Source organism: Callospermophilus lateralis, chromosome 13 (assembly GCF_048772815.1).
Source record: "Callospermophilus lateralis isolate mCalLat2 chromosome 13, mCalLat2.hap1, whole genome shotgun sequence".
Lineage (NCBI taxonomy): Eukaryota > Metazoa > Chordata > Mammalia > Rodentia > Sciuridae > Callospermophilus > Callospermophilus lateralis.
The window spans coordinates 75868768-75892744 of NC_135317.1; the positions used below are offsets into that span (position 1 = coordinate 75868768).

General features: G+C 41.1%; 1 protein-coding gene across 3 annotated transcripts in view; it reads right to left on the reverse strand.

Annotated features, from left to right (window-relative positions):
* The window catches only part of Srgap2 (SLIT-ROBO Rho GTPase activating protein 2), a 245235-nt gene that overhangs the window by 139701 nt on the left and 81557 nt on the right, over positions 1-23977 (reverse strand). For all 3 annotated transcript variants that reach the window (XM_076832371.1, XM_076832370.1, XM_076832372.1), the window contains exon 3: positions 11961-12153. In XM_076832371.1, the coding sequence (XP_076688486.1) occupies positions 11961-12153 (193 nt within the window). The remainder of the gene's footprint in view (positions 1-11960; positions 12154-23977) is intronic.

The window sequence follows — 23977 nt, forward strand, 5'->3', positions numbered from 1 at the left end:
GAAAACCTCAGGAGCAATGACAGGAGGGAGGTAGAAGCAGGAGCTAGCAGAAAAAAAAAAATGATCCTGAAAAATCCAAACCTTACCTTTTCTCATTCTCCCTAAATCCTTCATTAACACTGAGCCCTTCCCATATGACTCCGTTTCTCCTCACAGCATGATACTTTGGTGCAGTGTAAGAATTAGATATTAAAGTCTTTACTTCAATTAACAGGGGACCAAATCTAATTGAGAACATCAACCGTGCTATCTTTTACCTTTCCCTGATTGAGCCAAGCATGAGTTCTTCCTGAGGACTCCACCTTCCCTGCCTTCCCAGGGACTACTGGAACCTCCTTTAAATGGGGTCCTATTTTTAGATTCATGTGCGCCTGTATTCTTATTATTCTCTCTCAGCCTGCCTGATTTTTCCCATTTCAATGACAAAAGTCTGTACAGAAGAGACAGTATTCTCCTCTTATCTTCTAAACCCTCCCACTCAAAACAGTCAGCTCCCAATAAGATGACATGCTTTGGCCTCTAAAAAAGAACTAGATCAAAGACAATTCATTTAATTGGCCACAAATTCCTGAGAATTAAAGACCCCGAGAACCAGCCACACATTGCTTCCGGTGTCTGTCATAGAATTTTTATGGGGCTCACAGGAGCAGAGAAAATGAATACTATACACTCCCCACACCCCAGCACAAGGGACATGCTCAACACTATCTTTACACCATGGAGCTGAAAGCCTGCTGACATTCCACTGCCAGATCTTAGGAGACACAGGAAGCCTCAGGAGTCCCCAACATCCTCCCAATTGCTCATAAAAGCATGTTTTACTTCTGCCCTTCCTTCAACATTCCCTAACCTAAAATGATGAGATAAGGCCACTTATGCAGAAGCTTGGGAGCTTTTGTTTGGCCTCATGAAACCAACAACCCAGTTTATCACATTCTGTTGTGCCCATGGGTGAGGCTTATACTACAGTGGCCTGCTGATCTCAATGACAGACATTACAGAAGGCTCAACAGGACTGGTCTTCTTTGACTGAGTTGTACTATATCTTTATATAAACACCACCAATTTGGCAAGAGGGCTAACTATTGATTCCAAGAGGACAAGGAAACCAGAGGGTGGCTGAATGACAAATTTCACCCTTTTGATAATAATGAGGCTAAATTAAAAATAACATACCAGAGTTGAACTATATGACACCCTGAAAGACAAAACATACAACTGCTGAGTTTTTGATAGGGACTGGCCATATAATTATTTAGAGTCACAAAGTTGAGTATGTCCTGTCCAAGGGAGCCATACCATAAAATTCAGCAGAGTGGATGAGTTTGTCATTCCAGTGGGCCCACAGGGGTCTCTAAGGAAAATGGAGATGGACATATTATCTAGCCAGGCTTAGGAAAGGTTAACACTGAACAGAAAATAACTAATGAATCTAATGTTTTACCTACCTTAGCTATGCTCATTCTCCACTCCTGGGGATGAGAGTAAGTATTGCTACTATGTACATTTACCAAGTGCCAAGTGCTGTCCTAAGGTTTTCACATACATTAATACACTTAATCAGCATAAAAACCCCATGAGGCAGGTTCTATTATTATCATCAATTTGCAAATGAAGAAACTGAGGTGATAAAGGACCTTCATCTGCAGTAACATAGTAAGTATTGAAATATAGGATTGTGAACCTAATAAATCTGGTTCCAGAAACTGTGACCTTAACTATCATGCTACTCCTTTCAGTGTTGATTTTTTTTTTAATACCAGGGATTGAAACTAGGGGTGTTTAACCACTGAACCATATTCCCATCCCTTTGTATTTTTTATTTTCAGACAGGATCTCACTAAGTTGCTAAGTTGCTGAGGCTGGCCTAGAACTTACAATCCTCCTGCCTCAGCCTCCTGACATTCCACTGCCAGATCTTAGGAGACACAGACAGCCTCATGAGTTCCCAATATCCTCCCAATTGCTCATAAAAGCATGTTTTGCTTCTTCATGGCCTTCTATCATTCCCTAACCTAAAATGATGAGATGAGGCTACTGGCATAAGGCCTCTGGGATTACAGGCATGAGTCACCAAGCCCGGCTCACAGTGTTGATATATCAGCTACCTTATTAAGTTATAGGGATCAGACTGATGCTTTACATACATGATATCTAATTCTTAGAATGACATTTCAAGGTAAGTATTACTATCCACATTTCATAGATGAGAAAACAGAGGTTTAAGGCAACACACTCAAGGTCACACAGCTATGAGTGAAGAGACAGGTTTCAGACTCAAGTCTGTCTGGCTCAAAACTCTAAGCTCTTTCTACTAAGTCATGAAGTTTCCCAAGGAGCTTTCAACTGGATCTTTCTTTGTTCTAAAGACTGTCTACCTCCCTGTACTGCTGATCCACAAACTGTTTTCTTGTGTGTCTTCCTCTGACTTTTTACCCATATGTGAGGAGCCCTCCCAACTCTTCCTTTAAAAAAGACCCAACCACCACCAAAGGTTCTATGCAGCCTGGGCCAGTGAAAAACACACCAAGGGACCGTTTGTTAGTTTCTCAATGAGAATAGGTTGAGCCATGGGGAAGGGAGGCCAAACCTTGCTCAATTCCAGATGCTACATCTGGGCAAAACCCTCCCAGAGGGAACAAACAGCTTCCAAATATGTCCAAAATGAATGAATGACACACTGGACCCAGCAAGTCAGGGGTTCTCCTTTCTGGTAATTTCATGCTTCTTCTTACTTCTCCTCTTAAGGTCATCCCATACTCAAAAAGAGGAACTTTCTGGTCTTCCACCCTGTTCTGATTTGCAACCACAGCTATAACATTCTCCATGGCCAATTGACTCTGTGTTTTCAACCCAGAGCTATCCCGTGAGACTGGTGAACAACTAACTCTGAACTCAGCTCCAGAGAAGGAATCCATCAGCAGTAGGTGTCATAAATGCTGATACTGTGCAAGTTCAAATACTGGGCCTAAGGCCAAGAACATGGACTCTACAATAATTTCTCTTTAATTAATTGTGGCTAACCTCCCACTGAAAGGAGTATTGCAGGTTGAATGTCTACCAGATTCTTGAGATAGCTAAGTCCTGCTCCCCCAAATCCCAATAATAACACAACTCATGAACAAATAATTAAGCAGATTTATTTTTCATTGTATACCCCCTTAATATACTGTTAATTTAAAATTGATGGGAATAGGACATTATCTTGTTCTTTCTATTCCCAGAACCTAGATCGATATCTAGTATATAATTAGGTCCCAAAAATGTGTGCTGAATAAATCACTATAACTATATATGTTTTTAAATTCCTCTCTACTCTCTGAAATCTGAATACAACTGACAATACAAAGGAAATCTCCCCTTTTTTCTTTCTGAGTTTCTTCACTGTTGGAAATTACAAACATTTTCAGTCTCAAATATCACCTCTTTAAAACATACTCAAATCTCTTCCAACAATCCTGACCTCTCTTTAAGCCCTACATATAGCTGTTCATTTTCTGTCAATTACTAAAAACACTGGCTTCAATAACCTCCATGCATGTTAAAACTTAACTTCCAAAAACCAAATTTATCATATCCTAGTCCTTCAAAACCGATTCCTTCTTCTCACTTCTGTATTTCTGTTAAGGTACCATTAATTTACCAGGCACTAAAATCTAAAAAGAAATTCCCTGGATCTCTTTCTTTTGTGTTTCTAAGCTCACTGAAATCTGAATCCCATCAGTCAGCAATTCCTGGAGGTGCTTCCTACACCAGGTGCTGTCCATCTGTCTCTAGACTGTAAGCTCCAGGAGTGCAGAGAGCAGTATCTGTCTTGCCTGGCATGTGTCTGGCACAGGGTCAGAGCATAATACATAATAACTAAGAGGACGACGGAAGGATAAATTCCTATTCTTTCCATTCCTACCATCCTACCCTAATTTAGATCCTTATTATCTACTGCCATAACTGGTTTTCCTGTCTCAAATTTCTTGTCACTTAGCAAACTATCACCAGGTTAATCTTCCTTAAGTAGAGTTCATACCTAAGCCTGTACAATAAGTTATTCAAAGTTTCAATGCTTTCCGGTGTCCACGGCATAGGACCAGATCTCTCAGTCAAGAGCCAGGGCTTTGCATGATGTGCCTCCCTTTGCCCAATTCCTCCATATCCACTTGTACCCCAGCCAAACCAGTGTAGTCCTAATACCCCAAAGAGCTGTGAATTTTCCTCCAGCTGTGCCCCTTGTGTCCAGAACAACTTCCCCTGCCTTTCTCTCCATCTATCAAGATCCTGTTCTCATGAAAATTGAAGGGAGATCTGAGGAATAGAAGAAAGGGATGAAGGGGAGGGAGGACACTGTTTCTCACTGTTTCTCTGGGACAAAAAGAGAGAGATGGGATCACGGGTCAAGCTTTACCATGGGAAATACTGGGGAATGAAACTGACCAAATTATATTGTAAAATTGTGTGCATGCATGAATACTTAACAACAAATCCCACCATTATGTACAACAATAGTGCACCCATAAAAACATGTGAGGGAAAAAAGAGATCCTATCTGTCTTCTTCTGAGCCTGGATCAAATCCCATTTCCTAGCTGAAGTTTCCTGATCACAGCAACTATGCATCCTTTCTTCGGTAGGACGTACTTGATGCTACCACATATAGCCTTACACTGAAGATTTGTGTTCTTGCATTCAGATATGATTTCTTCCTGATTTAGTAACAAATCTGAATGGGAAAGAACCACTATTTTTACTTCTGTGACTCCCTCCTATAAGAATATAGAATAATACCTTTAAAATGTTCAACAAATATTTGTTGAGGAGAAGGAAAAGCAGGAGAAAGAAAAGATGTTGACAGTGGGTTATCAAATAGCATGAGACCTCTGCAAGGAACACAGCAGGAGAGCAACATAGAAGTATTTCTCTAAAAATGCAATAGAAAAAAAAAAGCTACCTCAAAATAAAACAAAGAAATGAGCTATTAAAAGTAAGAGATCAAAACCAAGTGAGCTGTCTGAAAGGTAATTTACAGCAAGTCTATGTAAAAAATTTTAAAAAAAGCAACCAGTGCATTATCAATTAGAATCCTGCTGGGTAATATTAACACAGATTCCACTTAAAAGAGACAATCAAAGGCTCAGCAACAAATAGGAATACATTTATGCTCTTCAAGGAGCCAAAGAAATTGCAAGAACATTTTCCCTAGAAAGGCTTCCTACCCTCACATAATATTTTATCTCTGCTCTTAATCAAACAGGCTGACAGAATTTCAGACATTAACAGAGTCTCAAGGATGGGGAAGCCATGTTACCTATCTTAAAACAGAAGAAGGCAGAATTGAATAATTGGTACAGTTCTGTGTGCAGCATCTCTCACTGTTTCTCTGGGAGAGAAAGAGAGGGATGGGACCATTGGGTCAGGCTTTGCCGTGGAGTCGAAGCTGTGTGGGCTTTAATGAGGCTGTCTGCACTGAGCACAGTGTGGGAGAGGACAAAAGGTGAGCAGAAGCAAAGCAGAAGAAGCAGCAAAGCCAAAAGAGCGACAGGATAATGGTTTCCAGGGGAAGAAGTTGTTCAAGAGAAGATGAAAAAAAGCAGTTCCGCAACATTTGTCCCTCAATGCAGTCACTTAAAACTGAAACAGAATGCCCAACCTAACCCCGGATGAGAGGCTGCAATGGAAGCAGGGTGAGATACTGGCCTGGAAAAGGGTGGTATGAGTCCATGTGGACTGCATTCAGCCCTGGTCAACCTGTCCCATCCCAAGTGGAATAGTTTCCATGGCCCTGAGACGTGTCTGTCCAGAGCTGCTGCTGGCAGCTGCTCTCCTGGCAGCACAGAGAGACAAATTCATGGCATTGCTGGGCCAACAGCTGCTACAGCTCCGGGGGAGGTGATGAGTGCCCGCTGAGATGCTCTGGGCAGAGAATGAACTATTCTGGGACCAGTCCTAGAGTCAGCAAAATCAAGGCTACAGTTTAATGGCTGAATGAAAATACAGTACAATTGCCACTCCAGAGATCCAGGAAACCAAGAGTCCTTTCTCTGGCCCAGCTTCTTGGACTTCAGTTGATTACTGCCCTCACATTTGGCTCTATTTTTTCTATTTCCAAGGACATGACTTGAGTTTCGGTCCACATTAACCTCACCACTGGGCAGCCATACCTTAATAACAGGTCTTCCTCCTCCAGTCTCTCCACTGCAATTGAGCATATGCATTGTTGCCATAGTAACCTTTCTAAAGCACATCCATCATTATGCGCCTTGCTCAAAAATTATCAATGGCTCCCCTATGCTGACAGAATAAAGCCCAAACCCCATCACATGGTATTCATAAACCTCTGAAATCTCCAGGGTCCTACCAACTTTTCCGGGTTGATTTCACTATCATGTTGATGATTCTTGTTCTTCAACAAAGCAGGTAAATTGTCCACCTGCTTTGAGTTTTTTACACCTCTGGGCCTTTACTAACACCTTTCTGTCTAAAATGCTTCTTTCTCATTTCTTCATCCTCCTTTTACAACTTCTGCATTGTCTCAATTATAGGGAACTTATAAGATCAATACCTAGTATTGGCACTTTCATTTTTCCATTTCTTATACATTGAACTTCACCTTCATGAAGTTCTCCCTAGTCCTCCAACCAGAACAAAGCCCTTTATATGGCTGGGTGGCCATGTTCTTTTGTACACCTGCCCTTTCACAGATCACAGATGAATATTGTGGCAGATACTGCTAACTGTTCTCCAATACGTTTCCCTTACTTTTATATATTAATAGAAAACTCTGCTTTCTAATCACTCAGAGCAATAACTACATTTCCCAGCCTCCCTTGCAATTCAGCATAACCACGTGACCAAGTCTGGCCGGCAGGGTGTGAGCTGAAGGCATGTATGTGCCACTTCCAGACTGCATCTTTAAAAAATAAAGACATATTTGCCCTTTGCCCTGTTGCCTTTCCAGCTGGCTTGAATGGGGACATAGTGGCAGTGAGCCATCTTGAGTCATACAGACAAGGACAGCTCTCTGGAGATGGAAAAGGAGCCTGAAACAGTTCTGGATAGCTAACACTCAAACTATTACATGCAGAGAAAGGAAACCTCTATCATGTGCAAGTTATTACTCAGTGTCTGTTACAACAGCTACGCTTATATGTTAACCAAATCAGACATACCTAAAATACCTTTCCTGTGACAAAAGGCCAAATTTTCTGTTGCCAAAAAATGTGTCAAGTATGGCCTGGTGGTGTCACTTGCCAAATGCCTGTTTGATTTCAACAGCAAGTGTCTCTATGCAGCAATGCTTGTACTATGCAAGCACCTTGGTTACTCAACACAAAATGAGTGGAGAATGGAAAAATGAAAGTGTTATTTCCTAGTGTTGTATTGAGAAGTAGAGGTCTCAACACTGCACCCATAAGACAAGGGTAGAAATCAGCCACGGGGACTCTTCAGATGTTCAAGGGTTTAAGCAGGTAGGTTGTGGGTTTAATTGTGAAGAAAATATAAGGTACAAAATACTGAAAAATTATCAGGTGAAATATAATTCAGAATTTCACACATGTACTTATAATATTACAATCCACCTGCTCCACATAAAACTGCAGTTAGACTTTCAGCTATTTGACTTATCTTAAGGAATAAATCATGTATGAAAGTAGGGTGTTGACTGGATCTCTTATCTAGCTTCTTAGCATCTTGTCTATATTAAGTGCACTTATATGTATGTATCAACTCTTTATTAGGCTGTACCATGTGAAATTGTTATCACGTGACCACTTTTGACCACTTAAAAACAGGAAATTAACAGATAGAAAGCTCCTGAGCTTGGGGATCACATCTTTGCATCTCTCATGATGCCTTATACATGAAATTATCAGTAAGAAATCACTGGGATGAACTTTTTATCAGTTTTCTACTTGAAACATTTCTAGTTGCATCAGACAACACTATCCTACAGTGTTCCATCTTTTTACCTGCCTGGTAAGGGGGAGAAAATCCAACTCTCTTTTGAGGTAAGAATTCCAAAGCTTATTTTAGTCTCCAAAGGAATCAGCACAGTGCACAGTACTCAGTAGGTTTATAAAAGGGTATGTTGATTAAGTAGACTTACTCAGGCTAAAACCAGAGGGAAGTTATTGGTATAAACCACCATAATGTGATGGACAGAGGAGTGGAGAAGTCCCCCTCTTCTAGGTTCTCGTACCACCCTGTACTTTTTCTTCCCTTAATACCTACCCCAACTTTAAACTATATACCTAATGGAGTTATCTGATTAATGCCCATTTCCTCATTCTATTCTAAGTGCCTTATGGACGGGGCAGGGCTTATTCACCGCTATATCCCAAGGCATATAAAGGAGTTTAAGGAATATGCAATGGATTAGTTAAATGAATGTGTAAGAAGAACCTTGCCTGGATCCCATGCTAGTCCCTACACTCACTTACCATCAAATATCCCTGTCTCCCCTCACCTGTTCCTGCTGTTCTCTCTTTTTCTACAAAAATCTGCCTTTAAAATCTAACCTAAGTCCTACATGCTTCATAAAAACTCTCCTGAATATTCTAGATCCTGTATCTCTGAGATGTATTTCTGATCTTTTATCATATCTATGTCCTACATAACACCAAAGATTTCTTAAGAAGAGCATATTGCTTTATTCTCTGACTGTTTCCTATATTCAAAATCCTTCTTTCCAACCAGATAGACCTCCTATGTATATATATAATATACTTCTGTTGTCTTTTCCAATACTTTGTTCAATACTGAACACAGGACTGGCTCTCAGTAAATATTCATTGGCTATATAAGAAAAAAAATGACACAGGTACCAGCTTTATCAAAAGGGAATCAGTTTTCTTGAGTTTTGAAAAAAAAACATCCTATTCCTTATTTGTGATCTTAGAGCAATTCGGACTTAGAGATTAACACATCTGTATCCTAATTTATAATAAGTATGTACTTAAATGAGAATATGATATAATGCTAAAAATTAAATGCTATTTTAAACTTAGGAGGAGCTCACCAACCAAATAAATCCAACTTTAAACCATTTTCTAAAGCAAATGATTCCTCCCCCATGTCTTCATTTATCACATACTAAAATAATATTTTATTATCAGATGATTCTTTTATCTTTTTGTTTGTTTTTAATTTTTTTCCTGTAGAGATAGACATGTGACTCTTATCTTAAAGAGAACAGAATTGGGGAAAGATGAGGGACTTTGAGAGGAGAAAAAATCTGGAGGAAATTCTTATTCTGGCTGGTATTGAGAGTGTCATACATTCTTCTCCATCTTAATTTCCATATTCATTGCTCAAAGCTGGCTTAAAGAGGATAATTTCTGCCTTGGAGAATATAGAAGAATTTAAAATAGGGGGAATAATATAGACTTGGCATTAATTATTTTTTTAATATGACAATAGCTGATTTATCTATTAGGTATAATTCTTAAAATTCTCATTCATTTACTCATTCCACAATATTTACTGAGCATCTATTTTATACCACATATTCTGCTACACACAGTGGGACACTGAAAAATGAATCAAAACAAGATTGTGTAGTCCACAAAGAGAAGATGATACAGGGCAGACTGTGCTGAATGTCCTAAGAACGAATAAAATGTTGTAAGAATTTAGTAAATGGAGAACATTTTTTCTTCTGAGAGAATAACTAATGTTTCTTTTTTTTTTTTAAACACTACAAAGATTGCAGAGAATTTTTTGATATTTATTTATTTATTTTTAGTTATCGGCAGACACAACATCTTTGTTTGTACGTGGTGTTGAGAATCGAACCCAGGCCGCACGCATGCCAGGTGAGCGCGCTACCACTTGAGCCACATCCCCAGCCCGAGAATAACTAATGTTTCTTAGGGGGCAGTTTAGATGGGTCTCATGACTTACACACACACAGATGTGAAAAATGAGCTCATAAGCTCAATTAACAGATATCAGCCGCCCAATGGAGTGAATGATCTATTTGGCTAATGTATGCTGGACCAGAAACAAGAAACAAGGTGGAACATTAGTTGAGCCAGATGTAGAGGGGCTTGAAGGACAAACCAAGAAGTGTGCACTTTTGTGAATAGACAAGCACTTCTTCTATTCTTTTTTTCTAATATTTGTAGTTGTAGATGGACACAATACCTTTATTTTATTTATTCATATGTGGTGCTGAGATGGAACCCAGTGTCTCACCTGTGCTAGGCAAGCACTCTACCAGTGAGCTACAACCCCAGCCCAAGAAGTGCTTCTTGAACTTCAACAGACTCCCTGTCACCTGAGGATCTTGTAGAGTAAGTCTGGGGTGGGGCCTGAGGCACTAAATTTCTAACAACCCAGATGATGCAGATGGAAGACCACACCATAGATGATAGGGAGTCATTGAAAGTTTTGTACACAGAAAACTGTCTCATCCTCAGTTGTGGCTCAGTGGTAGAGCGCTTGCCTAGCATGTGTGAGGCATTGGGTTCAATCCTCAGTGTGTTCCAGTAATTCTAAATCTGATCATATCTGGACCAAGCAGATTGGAATGGGGAGAAGCTGTAGACTTTGAACCTCAATAGTGGCTCTTCACAGGATGGGAAGCTTTTACATCATCCTAATACCCAGGCCCCCCTCCTCAGATTCTCATTTAATTGTTCTAGAATAGGAGACCACACTCTAGAACTGCAAAAAGTTATCCAAGGAGGGCTGAGGTTGTGGTTCATGGTAGGGCACTTGCCCAGGATGTGTGAGGCCCTGGGTTTGATTCTCAGCACTGCATATAAATAAATGAATATTAAAAAAAAAGTTATCCAGGAAATTCTGAGATGCAGTCAGGTTTGAAAACCTCTGCTATGGATAACAGAATAGGTATTGCAATCATTCAATCAAAAGATGATGCTCAGGTTGGGGATGTGGCTCAAGCGGTAGCGCGCTCGCCTGGCATGCGTGCGGCCCGGGTTCGATCCTCAGCACCACATACAAACAAAGATGTTGTATCCGCTGATAACTAAAAAATAAATATTAAAAAAAAAAAAAGATGATGCTCTAAACTAGAGAATAACTATGTGAACAGAGTAAAGGGGTCCGGTGCATAAAAGATTGTAAATGTAGAAGGAATAGACCTTAGTAATGGCATAGATTTAGCTGTAAGGCTATATCATTCATTTCTTATGATTAAAAATGATTTGATGAGGGCTGAGGCTGGGGCTCAGTGGTAGAGCGCTTGCCTAGCATGTGTGAGGCACTGTGTTCGATCCTCAGCACACATATAAATAAATGAATAAAATAAAGGTCCATACATTTAAAAAATATTTTTAAAAAAATGGTTTGATGAAATTGTTGAGTACAAAAACTGGACCCAGCCACCCTATATTTCAATTCCAGTTCTATGACTTATTAGGGATGTGTATGTGATCTGGATTAATTTTCTTAAACTCTTAATGTTTCAGTTTCCTCACATATAAATCAGGAATAATAACAATCCAAACAAATGAAGTTATATGCATTCAGTTAGCTGACATACATGCAAAGCCCTTAGAACCATGGCTGACACATAGAAATGGCTATAAAAGTCTTTACTGGCCAGGTGCAGTGGCACAGGCCTGTAATCTCAGCTACTCCAGAAGCTGAGGAACATAAGTTCAAGGCCAGCCTCAGTAATTTAGTAAGAACCTGTCTCAAAAAATAAAAAGGGTGTGGACTTAGCTCAGGGTAGAGCACACCTGGGTTCAATCACCAGAACTACAAAAAAAGTTTACTGTTATTAGCATGGCTCATCCTCTAGTCTGATCTCTACAAGATAGAGAACTATACATTACATGTAAGATTAATGTGAAAAAAGGAAAGTCCTTGAGGCTTTTGATCAATTTGAAGTCACTGGCTCATGAATCCAACTGGATCTAAGTGGCATCTTCAGTCTCCCTCCACCCCAAATCCCACTCTCAAGGACTTTAAAAGCAAAGGTCATAACCATGGAGTCCATACTTGAATTGCTGGTCCTTGGTGCTACGTGTCTTAGCCAGGAAGCGCTCTGCCAGCTTTTCCAGGTTGCGGGAGTAGTCCATCTCAATCTCGGCCTTCTTCCGGAAGAAGTCCTGCAGGTCCTGCAACAGCTGCACCCGGAGCTCACACTGCTGGTCCAGGCATTTCATTTGCTCTGTGAGCTGAGCCCGGATCTCTGCCACAAAACAAAGGAAAACAGTCAGATGGACAGCCCTGAAAAACATACTGCACACCCTGATCATTTTCTTGTTTCCTGTCCCCTGGGGAATTCAAAGCCCTTCATCAAAAAGCCTAAAGTCTAAACTGGCCATATAATGTGAGGCATATCCCAAAACTCCACCAACTCTTTATGGACCATTGAAGAACACTGTGAATCAGAAATCTGCTGAATAATTTAGGAGAAATATTTATTGGACATAATAATATTCAGAGCTAAAATTACTAACCATTTTACTGAGTTTCTGACATAGTGCCAAAATTTGAATTCTCCTCTAGCAAATGAGTCCAAATAAATTATTGACCTTATGAGGTAGGTACTACCATATTCCCATTTTAAAGATGAGAATACTAAATCTTGAAGAAGCCAAGCTAGAAAGTAGTAAATCTGGGGTTCAAATCCAGACAGACTAACTTTACTTTTCATACTTTTCCCCATCATTTCAAAATGTCTTTCAGCATCTTCATATACTAAGGTAAGGGTCAGGATATTTTAATGGTGATAGAAAGGGACCTGTCAAATGGTGACCATCAAGAACGAAACAAGCACCATGACTTCTGGGCAAGCAAACCATTCAACATCAATCATTTCATAGTTTTTAATGTCACAGGATGTAACTGGAAACTGGGGTATAACTAGCACTTGTGAAGCCCTGGGTCTGAACCCCAGCACCACAAAATAAATAAATAGCTTTAAAAAAAAAAAAAAAGAGTTGACTTGAAAGAGATCTTTTTCACAACAAATTTATATCTTTTATTCATTTATATCTCTGCTGCTTCATCCTCATGGAAGATGCCTCAGAGCATCTGTTATGTCAGAGCTAGAAACATTTCTGATTAAGCTCTAGCCTGGCAGATTTCTGGCTAGTCTGTCCTTGTACAGGGCTAGCACACACCGTCTCTGTGGAACTGCAGCAATGGCAGCTCCAGATGCAACCAGATCTGCCTTGAATGCAACACTGCATGTTTTACTGACAAGAGACCTGGCACTCCCGGGAAGCAGCCTGCCAATACCAGAGTGCTTTTCAGCTCAGAGAAGGCCTGCATCTGCTGATGCTCTGTCCCAAGCGCCATCTCAGTCAGAATGGAGCCATTTCTTTGATCCCTGCCCCCTGTAGGCATGCTTAGCTCCAAGTATATTAGGATATGACAGTGAGCTGCAAATAACTCAGAGGCAAATCTGGTACTGGGATCATAATGCTAAAGCAACAAGAATAGGTAAAGGTGCAATTGGCTTTGCCTTGGCGTAGCTTGGGAGCCATAATCTTCATTTTGGTTTAGCCCCATCTTCATTTTGGTTTTCTGTTTCTATAGCTATCAATATGCAACATACTCATATCTGATCCTTTGTGGGAGATCCGGCAGTTCATCCTCTTCATCCCCAGGCCTCCCCCTTGCCAACCACAACGTTACCCAGAACTACAGTAACCTCACCTGAACTGAAACTGAGCACCAGAGGATTGTTTCAAGCAGACAGAAGGCTGCACAGAAAAGCCGCCTAGGTCATCACTCATCAAGGCTCTCTTGTTCTGTGTATTTTGGAGTCTGATTACAAGGGTACTAGGGGGAAAGATCTGCAGAGGTCATGTCAGGCACCTGGTTTTTGCCAGGGATTTCTGAATCTCAAAGGTAAAGCCCTAGTCAAGACTGCTTCCTAGAGGCATCTGGCCCCCTTCTGTCTTGATGAAAAGCTAGCAGTGGTAGCCATGCGGCAAGCAGACTAGGTAGAGGTAGCATCCAAAAGACTCCTTGATAGTCCTTAGAACTTGTTCCTTACCTAAGAACACCTATTAAGGTAAAATGGCTCTCTGGGTACCTAATCAGGAGCAAAGGTACAAGGGGAAATAGAAGGGGAGTGAGGCTGTCAGGCCCCTGAGGGTCACCTATGATTCACCCAAAACTTTGCTTCAGTAATCTCACTTACTAAGGGTAGAAAGGAACATAACAGATTGTTCTAGAAACTCTAGGCAAAGTCCTATGATACCCATGAAGTTCCAGAAGTAGGCCACTCCAGGGCTGTTCTGTCCAAGGACCAAGCACATCATAGACCTCTAAGACATGTGAATTAGTCTAAGATACCACTAAGCACACCTAGCCAGTGTGGATTCCCACCTGACTTTCTCAGTGAGTGGGCAGCATAGCACAAACTGCAGCTCATCCTCAGGCACCCTCTCTGGACCCTTCTGGGAAGGGTGCCTGTGTTTACTGGACACATTATATGAACTTGCATATACATTATCTCATTTAATTCTCACACCTAATCTATAAGGTATCTCTAATTATCCCAACTGCACAGAAGAGGAAACTGAAATTAAGAATCAGTGAGTAATATACCAAAGAGTCACATAATTAGTCTCATGACTAAAACTAAATTAATGTTTGTCTGACTTATCAAAGAGCTTGTTGATGGGGCAGAGAAATAAAAAAAATAGAGCACCAGCGTGGAGTCTCTAAAGTCATTTCTGGATAAGTCTAGGACTATGGCTCTTGGACTATGGCTCTAGATTATCACCTTCTCCACCTACCAGTTGAGGGGTAATTCAGAACCTCAGCATCGAGTGTGCAGTAGCCCATGAATCATGAGCTAGCTCATATTTTGACTAATCCACAAATGGATTGGATCCCTTCCATGCTTCTTCCTTCCAGGGCAGCTTTGAAGGAAGTGCTTTTCTTGTCCTGTGGTGTGTCAGTATGTCCAGAGGACAGAGAAAGGGAGAAAGCAATATCCACACCCCAATTCAGGAAAGAGGCTCTGCTAATAGATAGCACCTGCCATTGTGACTTTTGTGTGATATGACACCACTGAGCATCTTCCCTCCCCCACAATTCCCCTCGAAGGAGAAGCCCCTCTTGCTACTGTCCTCAGAACATCCACACAACGAAATTAAGGGACACTCGAGCAACCCCCACACCAAGGCCTACAGTCCAAGACAGAATGGCTGTTCTATCCCGAGCAGAATGTCCCACTTCAGGCTTTGCTGCTGCCACTACTATTGCTGCTGTTGCGAAGACAAACAATGGTCCCCAAGAAGGCAGCTGTGCCAGCCCCAGTCCTCTGTCCATGTATATAAGGGGCACAAAACAATAGGCCACTGAATGCCAACACGCCTGGGCCGTGTGCCCAGACTAGAGGCCCCTCTGCACCCTGGCCTACCAACAAGCCACAGGGGCAGAAAGAAGAAAGGGGCAATTTATAAAAACATGCAGGAATGCCTCCCAGTTCCCTTGTGTGCTCAGGCAAGTATGCACGTGCACATGTGTGCACACTCCAAGACACACGGCTCACACCACCCACACTGTGCTTCACCACGCCAGTTCAAGAAGGCTTTCCAAATCCACTTCACAGTTGGATGAGAAGTCCTAAGAGCTGCAGGGATGATGGGGTCCTTGGAAGTTCTTTTCTTAGAATCGCATGGGAAAATATCAAGCTTTTTACCTTCTATAAGCAGCTGTGTCTTGGGAATATGAAAAATTCCCCCAGCACCTGGAGTCCCATGCCAAAAATGACCTCCCTGGGGAGCGAATAGAGCCCATTTGTTCAGTAAATCTTACTGACCCATCCTGTATGACAGGTACTAGATGATGGTGACAAAAGAGAACAAGAGAGAGTCCAAGCCCTATCCTAATGAAACACGGCTTGACAAAGGAGAAAGACAAGAAAGCAAAGAAAGTCTTGTTTTTGCTTTGAATATTCTTTACTATAACAAAGTTCCTTTACTATAACAAGTTCCAACCTGAAGATCTAAGATTTAAATGTCATCAACAGCAGAAAGAAAAGAAATAAAGCAAAAATATCCTTTTTGCCAGGCATGGTGTCATATGTCTGTAATCCCAGCGGCTCGGGAGGCTGAGTAAGGGAGGAGGATCACGAGTTCAAAGCCAGACTAAGCAACGGTGTGACACCACGCAACTCAGTGAGACCCTGTCTCTAAATAAAATACAAAAAAGGGCTGGAGATGTGGCTCAGTGGTTGAGAGCTCCTGAGTTCAATCCCCAGTACAAAATAAAAAAAAAAAAAAACTCCCTCTCACCAAAGTCTACTGCCCTCTCTTTATTCTGGTTTTTCTTTTTTTTTTTTTTCTTTTTGGTCTATTTATTTGTTTTATTTTTCAAATAATATCTGAATAAAAATTTAGGTTCATTTGCAAGAGGCACCAAAGATTTTTAAACAGGTTTCTTGAGAATGAGAGTTGACCTTTGGTTGACGTTTCATTCAAAGAATTCAAGTCAAAATTTAACCTCATTATTTTGCAATTAAGATAGTCGTGTTGGTTACATAACCTAATGAATATACTAAAAAACACTGTGCTGCACACTTTAAAAAGAATAAATTGCATAGTATATGGTTTATATTTCACTAAAAAAATAGTTTTTTTTAGTGAAATAGTTTTAAAACTTTAACAACCACACAGCACATTCTGTTGAGTACCATCCTGCCAACTAAGGGGGAAATGGCCCCAATAAACAGGCACTGAAAGGAGGAAGGATTCTTGGTTTCCATTTCTCCGTTCCAATGAGTTAAATCAGCTCAGCAATGAATATTTCTAAAGAAATCTTGGAAGCTGCCCCTCTGGACAGCAGGCTTGACAATGACATTGAACTCCACTGGCAAGTAGATCACCATTCCATCATTTCCAAACGGTGTCCGATCAAAACCTAACAAGGGGTGTTTGTGTATGGTTCCAACCCAGGTTCAGCAGACACACCCAATAAAGCTTCCCTTGGGGACTTCGGCCTTTTGGTCCATACTTGGCCACAGCTGATATCCTAAATACACCTGTCCTGGGAATTTGAAGGAGGCTTATTTCATTTTTGGCAAGATCCCAAAGGATCATAGCAAGGTTGCAACAGAAGAAAACCAGCCCTAATAGACTGATCATTTAACAAACACAGCCAGGGCCCTGACACACCAACAACCTTATAGCCTCTAACTTATAACACCTGCCAATGCAGGTGGCACCATGCTCTAAAAAACCCTCACTTCAGAGAACAACCAGGAAATCCCTAGGACTCCATGTGGGGGGACTGTGTTCAGCCTACTGCTTTCAATCCTCAGAAATAAAGCTCATTTCTTTTCCCCTTCCAAAATTCATCTCCGCATTCAGGAATTTTTCTCTAAGTCATGAATCCCACATTTCTGAGGAGAAAATGGGGAAGGAGGGCATCCAGAAAAGTCACAGGCACGTTTTCCCCTTCACCTTGGTATTCGGCACCTAGGGGTGGGGGCTGTGGCTCCCACAGGCTCTGTTGCCAGCACGGAGCATGAGATCAGCCCATGTTCTCCATTGGGAATCTGTTCTGACTGCTGGTCTTTTTCCACAAAATCTGTCTCACCTGCTTTTAGCCCTTTCACAAACACATGACATCACCTCAGCCATCTCAGGAATATTAATTCCTAGTACCTTTCCAGCAGTGTTATATAAGAAAACAATTGGGGCTTTCATCAGGCTCTACCCTTCATATCTCTTACCAAGACTTCTTATCACCACAGTAATCAGCCCCTCTGAAAACTGTCCCTTAGGAAACAAAATGCCAGAAGGTCCTGCCAAGTTTTGCTCTTCATCCTACTGCTTTGCCTTTCTTCAAATTTAGTAATGGGAGGGTTCTTACAAACCCTGATGGACAAATGCAAGAACCAAAACCCAGAGATGTGAAGAGAACTGACCAAGACCACACAGCTATTTAGTTACAGATCTGATACTGGTCAGATACCCTAGTCACAGGGTTCCCAAACCAATGTTCTTTCTTATTTACTCTTGGGAAACACTTAGAATACATTCCAGGTGTTCTGATAATACAATGACATAAGTTCTCTCTCTGAGTTAGTATGTTTGTGGAGAAGAAACAAACAAACAAACAAACAAAAACAAGGTGAAATAATAGTATAAATAAATGAGGTGTACATATAGTGACTCACTTTCAGTGACTGACACTATTACTTATCTGAGAGTAGTCAGTATTCCAAGGAAAGGCCAGAGAGTTACTTTCAGTAAACTAGAAAACAGCAAATATTCTTCCTCAAAGATTGTGTCTGATAATGTTTTTCCTTATAATTACTGAAGAAGGAACAGATACATACTCACAGACATGAGATACTTCAAACAAGGAACTGATACCTCCAGAATAACTTTTCATTCCTTATATCTATGTCTTCCCCACTGTTGGTTCAAGTGCTTTTGGTAAAACCCATTCCCCTCCTCTGTCCTTTAAAGATGGTGGTCATTACTTCCAGGCCTTGGCTGGGAGCTAAAAGACCTGGTGACAATGAGAGTCTGAGACAGCTGCCACCATCTTGCCATCTGTGAGGGACAAGTCTGTTTGAAAATGCAGCTGGCCCAGAGAAACAGGGCTGAGAGAAGGGGAAAAGGAAATGTGAGTGCCTGAATTAAGTCATGGCCAGAAGCCAGCTCTATCCCTGGAACGTTTAGTCACACTAGCCAACTCATTCACGTTTTGTTTAATCTATTTTGCTTTGGGTTTTTGGTCACTTGCAAACAAAGAAGTCCTAAAGGATAAAGTGAGGGATTCTGAAGTATTCAGAAGTATAAAGATCTCTGTTCCAGAGGAACCTATGATTTAATTGTACACAATCAAAACATACATTTAAAAATTTTTTATAAATGTAATATAAAAGTTCATGTTATTGTATACTGTAAGCACATGAGATTAAGAATAAATACTATGAGGAACACTTCTAAGGGATAAGAAAGATCAGTGGGAACTAATATTACTGAAGCAAGGCTTCTTTTTTTTTTAATTTTTTAATATTTATTTTATTTTAGTTATCGGCAGACACAACATCTTTGTTTGTATGTGGTGCTGAGGATCGAACCCGGGCCGCACGCATGCCAGGCGAGCACGCTACCGCTTGAGCCACATCCTCAGCCCCTGAAGCAAGGCTTCTTGAGGAAGGATCTACTTCTTGAAAGAAATTTATCTTTTTCATTTCCTAATGTCTTCCTGGGACCCAAAACAATACCTGGCATAGACCAGGCCTCCAAATTTGTGAAGGAAAGAGAGGAAGAAAATAGAAGTCTGAACAAGTTCTCTGAGGATGAGTGGAAATTTTGTAAATGAAGGGTGAGGAAATAATATTGCAGAGGAAGATAAAACCTAAGCCAGGAGATAGGAATACCTGGGCACAACTTCTTTTTGAGGTAGTGAGGATGGCCTGAGTAGAACACGGGATGACCAGGGGTCTTGGCTGCTGACAAAGGTGCCAGTGGAGGAGGAGCTGATCTAAAGGCCAGTAGAGTAGTTGGAATTCCAAGCAGCTGGAATGGTGTTAGGGAAAGTTTATGTCATGATGGAAATAATAAACAGATTCACGGAAGATCACCTTGAAGGAGGTCCGTGGCACAGGTCCCTAGGCCTTCCTAATCAAGACCTGGAGTAAGCATTCATGACCAATATGGACTAATGGTAGCCAGGTCAAAATGAGCAGAATACCATGAGTGGAAAATCCCTGCATGTATTCACATTGATCCTTAGCAATGATACATACTTTAGAGCCTGTGATCCTAAAAATAATGGTCCAAACCATTCTGTCCTATACAGTGGTGGGCACACTGGATGGATAAGAGAGACCCTTGGGTTCAAAGGTAAGAGAGTAATTTAGCAGGAGGGAAGGGTGGTGTGATCTGAGTCTTGGCCTTACTAGCTTTCCTTTTGACTACAGTTCTCTCTGTTGGGGGGCAAATTTAAACATCTTCAAAACTGTCTGCCTTGTGCAGCAGAATTTCCCAAAGCTATATTAAAAAAAAAAAAAAAAAGACTCTCTCTCCCCTTACATGAACTCTGTGTTACCTAAAAACAATGCTCACAGCTTTGGAGACAAAGTGACACCAGCTAGTGAGAAGGAGGAGGAGAAAAATGGCCCTATGAGTTTTCAAAGGACACTCAGTCATCCATTTACTTTCCAGCCACCATGTGAAGGCAAAGAAAGCAACCCCATAAAGCCGATGAGGCGGGAGGGTATGCAGGGGGCTAGCTCAATGAACTTTAATCATCGTGATTGCTCTGGCAGGCCGCCGTGGCTCTTTCAAGTGACTCAATAGCAAGTCAGAGAAAAAAGGCTCCCAGAAGAACAAGCTGCCACATCCAATGCCAAAGTAGTAATTTTAGCTCCTAGGCCTTGCCTGAGATGTTTAAGAAACAGAATTCCCAAGGTCCAAAATCTAGAATTAACTCGAACTACAAACTAAAGATGTGGAAGCAGAATATCAACAACTCCTCTGGGAAATAGCACCTAGTGGGATGTCCCCTATTCATGGATAGAAACAAGCTCCAAGTCAGTTCCCAAGGACCACAATAACCCACCAGCACACCCAGCAAATATTTATCTAACACCATCTCTGTGCAAAGATCTGGGTGACGAATCACTGGAACACACATGAATGTAAGACATTTATACAAGAAATGTAAGACATTGTCTCACTCTCAAAGAACTTATAATCCAACTTGGGGGAAAGGGAGAATAAATGCAAAAGTACAGCAGTGGAACACTAGACCAAAACAATGGTCCCAGACTATGTTCAGAGAGGAGTATGGGCCTGAGTTAGTCTTGAGGCCTTGAGCTAGACAGTATTAAAGGGAAATGAGAATGATGGGAAAAGAGCACTGGGGTTAGCAGAGCAAAGGTAAAGAGGCAGAAATGGGCAGATGACACTTAGCAGGCTCTGAGTACAGCTCTGTGACTTGGAAATCCACACAGAAAGGTATGAAGAGAGACAGTCAAAAAGCAGGCCAAATCTGGGTATGGTGGCACATATACCTGTAATCCAAGTGCTTGGGAGGCTAAGGCAGGAAGATCCCAAGTTCAAAGCCAGCCTCAGCAATTTAGTGAGACCCTGTCTCAAAATTTTTTAAAAAAAGTAAAAAGGACTGGGGATGTGGCTCAGTGCTTAAATGCGCCTAGGTTCAATCAAAAAAAAAAAAAAAAAAGAAAGAAAGAAAGAAAAGAAAAAGCAGGTCAGAGTTAGCAGAGAAGTCCCTGCAGGCTCCATGAGCAGAAGAGATACAAACACAGTCCAACAGGAAATTGTAACTGGACAAACCAAGAGTCTTAGAAATCAGAACAGCCCAAGGAGGATCAAAACCCAGGGAATTTCCTACCAAACAACTCCAGAAAAGGCCAAATGCCAATTCAAACCAGTCCACTCTATCAAAAGACAAGGGTAAACCATATGTTGCTCAGGGCACCGGCAAAAGCAGATGGAAAACAAACCAGATCCATACTAAAATCTAGTCCCTAAGTTCCTAGAGAGCTGGCCCTGGAGGATGTATTTCATTTTGTGCAGGACCCTGCTTAACACTTAGTATTGGTAGATTGTTACCAGTTTAGTTCAATAAGCAAGGACCAAGAACCTACTACTAATTGTCCGAGAGGGAGACAAACAAAAATGAGTAAGGAGAACAAGACATTGACTTGACCTGTGAAAGGCCTATGAAGCACCCTGCTGGAAAAGGCAGTTCTCCAGACTGGAGTTCTCAGGAGAGGTCAAGTCTGGAAATAGACATTTGGAAGTCATCGTCAAGGAGATGGAGTTAGGAAGTTAACCATAAAAGTGAATGCAGCTGTCTGAAGACAGCACACAGAACAAAAGATAAAGTAGTCCCAGGCGTGGGGCGCCCCCATGTAGATGGACAGGGAAGAGGAGATAGAAAGTAGACGAAGAAAGCACACATGAAAAATGTCAATAACTGCAGAGTCTTTGAATGAGATGGCAGGCAAAGAGTTCTTAACTTGTGCAATTGAAGGTTTGTCATTATTGAGAAGCTACTCTGCCAGATCCAGTTTATATGTCCCTCCCACCCAAGGTGCACATACCTCCTCTTGCTGACCACCTGGAAAACTATGCACTCTGGCAGCTGCAATGGCTGTTCTGGTCCTTCATGCCGTTGGTGGCTAGCCTGACAGTTTGTAGCCTTGAGCATGTTCTATATGCCTCCCAATCCCATCCCAGGGTTTCCCTGTTGCCACTGAGGCATAAGATTTGGAGGGACCTGTTCAGCCAAAAGCCACATTACTGAGAATGTACAGGAACTGAAGCTCCATCAGGTCAAACTTCCACCAAGAGAATGGGAATTGATGAATTGAACCTTTTCCCTCTTTTCTAGTAAACAGATGCAGAAGCTTCTCTGAGATGTCCCTCCAAGCCAAGCAAGCTTCCCCTGAAGCTAAGATCAGCTTCTAAGCAGTGCTTGATATTTGCTTTCCCTCTTTCCTTTCTCTCCCCCATTTTCTTCTTATTCCTGCTGCCTTGGATTGTTCTCACAAATAAAGTATAAGTTTCATTTTCTAGGAAATCTAGACTAAGACATTCGTCATGTGCCAGGCACTGTCCTTGAAGCTGGGTAGACATTCCCTTCCTAGATGCAATTCTTATTGCAATGAAAGTATCTATTCAGCAGATCCTTGAGGTCATCCATTACTTTTCAAGAACTCAGTATGTATGTTAAGTGATCAGTTGGTTTTAAGAACTGATTTAGTTTACTACAGTTGATCTTGTATAGAAAGGTAAACTTTCTCCATAAAAGTTACAGGCAGACACATCTTATATATTTAATAGTAATCACAAATGCCATTTATTAAGTGATCACTATGTGTCAAGCAAGCCTATATCAAGTCATTATTCAAGTATAAAGGTACATTATCTCAATCCTCAAAAAAACCCTGGGGAGATAAATTTGTAGTAAAGCAGAGTGGTTAAGAACACAGATTCTATCAGGTATGGTGGTGCTCGCCTGTAATCCCAGCATATTCGGAGGCTGAGGCAGGAGGATTGCGCAGTTCAAAGCTAGCCTCAGCAAAAACGAGGTGCTAAGCAATTCAGTGAGACTCTGTCTCTAAATAAAATACAAAATAGGGCTGGGGATGTGGCTTAGTGGTTGAGTGCTTCTGAGTTCAATCCCCAGGTCCCCACCCGCCTCAAAAAGCACAGATTTTCTGCATTCCGAAAAACCTGAGTTTTAATTTGAGCTCTCCACCTGCTCTCAGTGTATCCTTGAATAAAACAATCTCTCTAGGTCTGTTTCATTATCTATATAAAGTGCAGTTTGTAACACCAGTCACTTCACTGACTGTTATAAGGAGTAAAAGAAATAATGTATATAAAGTACTTACTATATGGCTGGTGTCTAGTAAGTTCCCTTTTAATTAAAAAATCAACCATGATTCCTCCCACTTGACCCTAGATGTGTTGAATTCTAAATCAGTGCTCCTGACCACTCCTCCACACCATGTGTTTATGAAGCTAAGATGTGGTCCCATTTGACTCATTCATCCTGGAATTCTATAGATTCTAGGCTATTAGCTAATAAAGAGGATCCTTGAATTTATTAATAGAGAGCCCTCATTCTCACCATCTTAACTCTGATTGTTTAAGTGTATGTGTTGGGATGGAGTGGAAAAGCAAACACCTTTTTATCATTTCTTCTTAAAGTCCATGCCATCACTTAAGGATGTAATCATCTGGAGAGGTGGCAGAAAAAAAAAAAATCAAATTAAGGAATCAAACTGGCTTCAAAATGCCAGCTCCATCACATAACTAGCTGTGTGACCTTGGACAAGTCAGTGAATCTCAACTACTCCCTGTGCTTCAATTTCTCTACCTGCAAAAATTTGACTATAATAATACCTATCTCTTAAAACTTAAAATATTAACTTTCTATAAGTTAATATTTGTAAAGGTAATTAGAATAGTTCCACATATATATTGTAAGCATTAGACAAATTTTTGTTAAATATATAAATAAAATGTATCTCATGAGCTCTTTGTTCC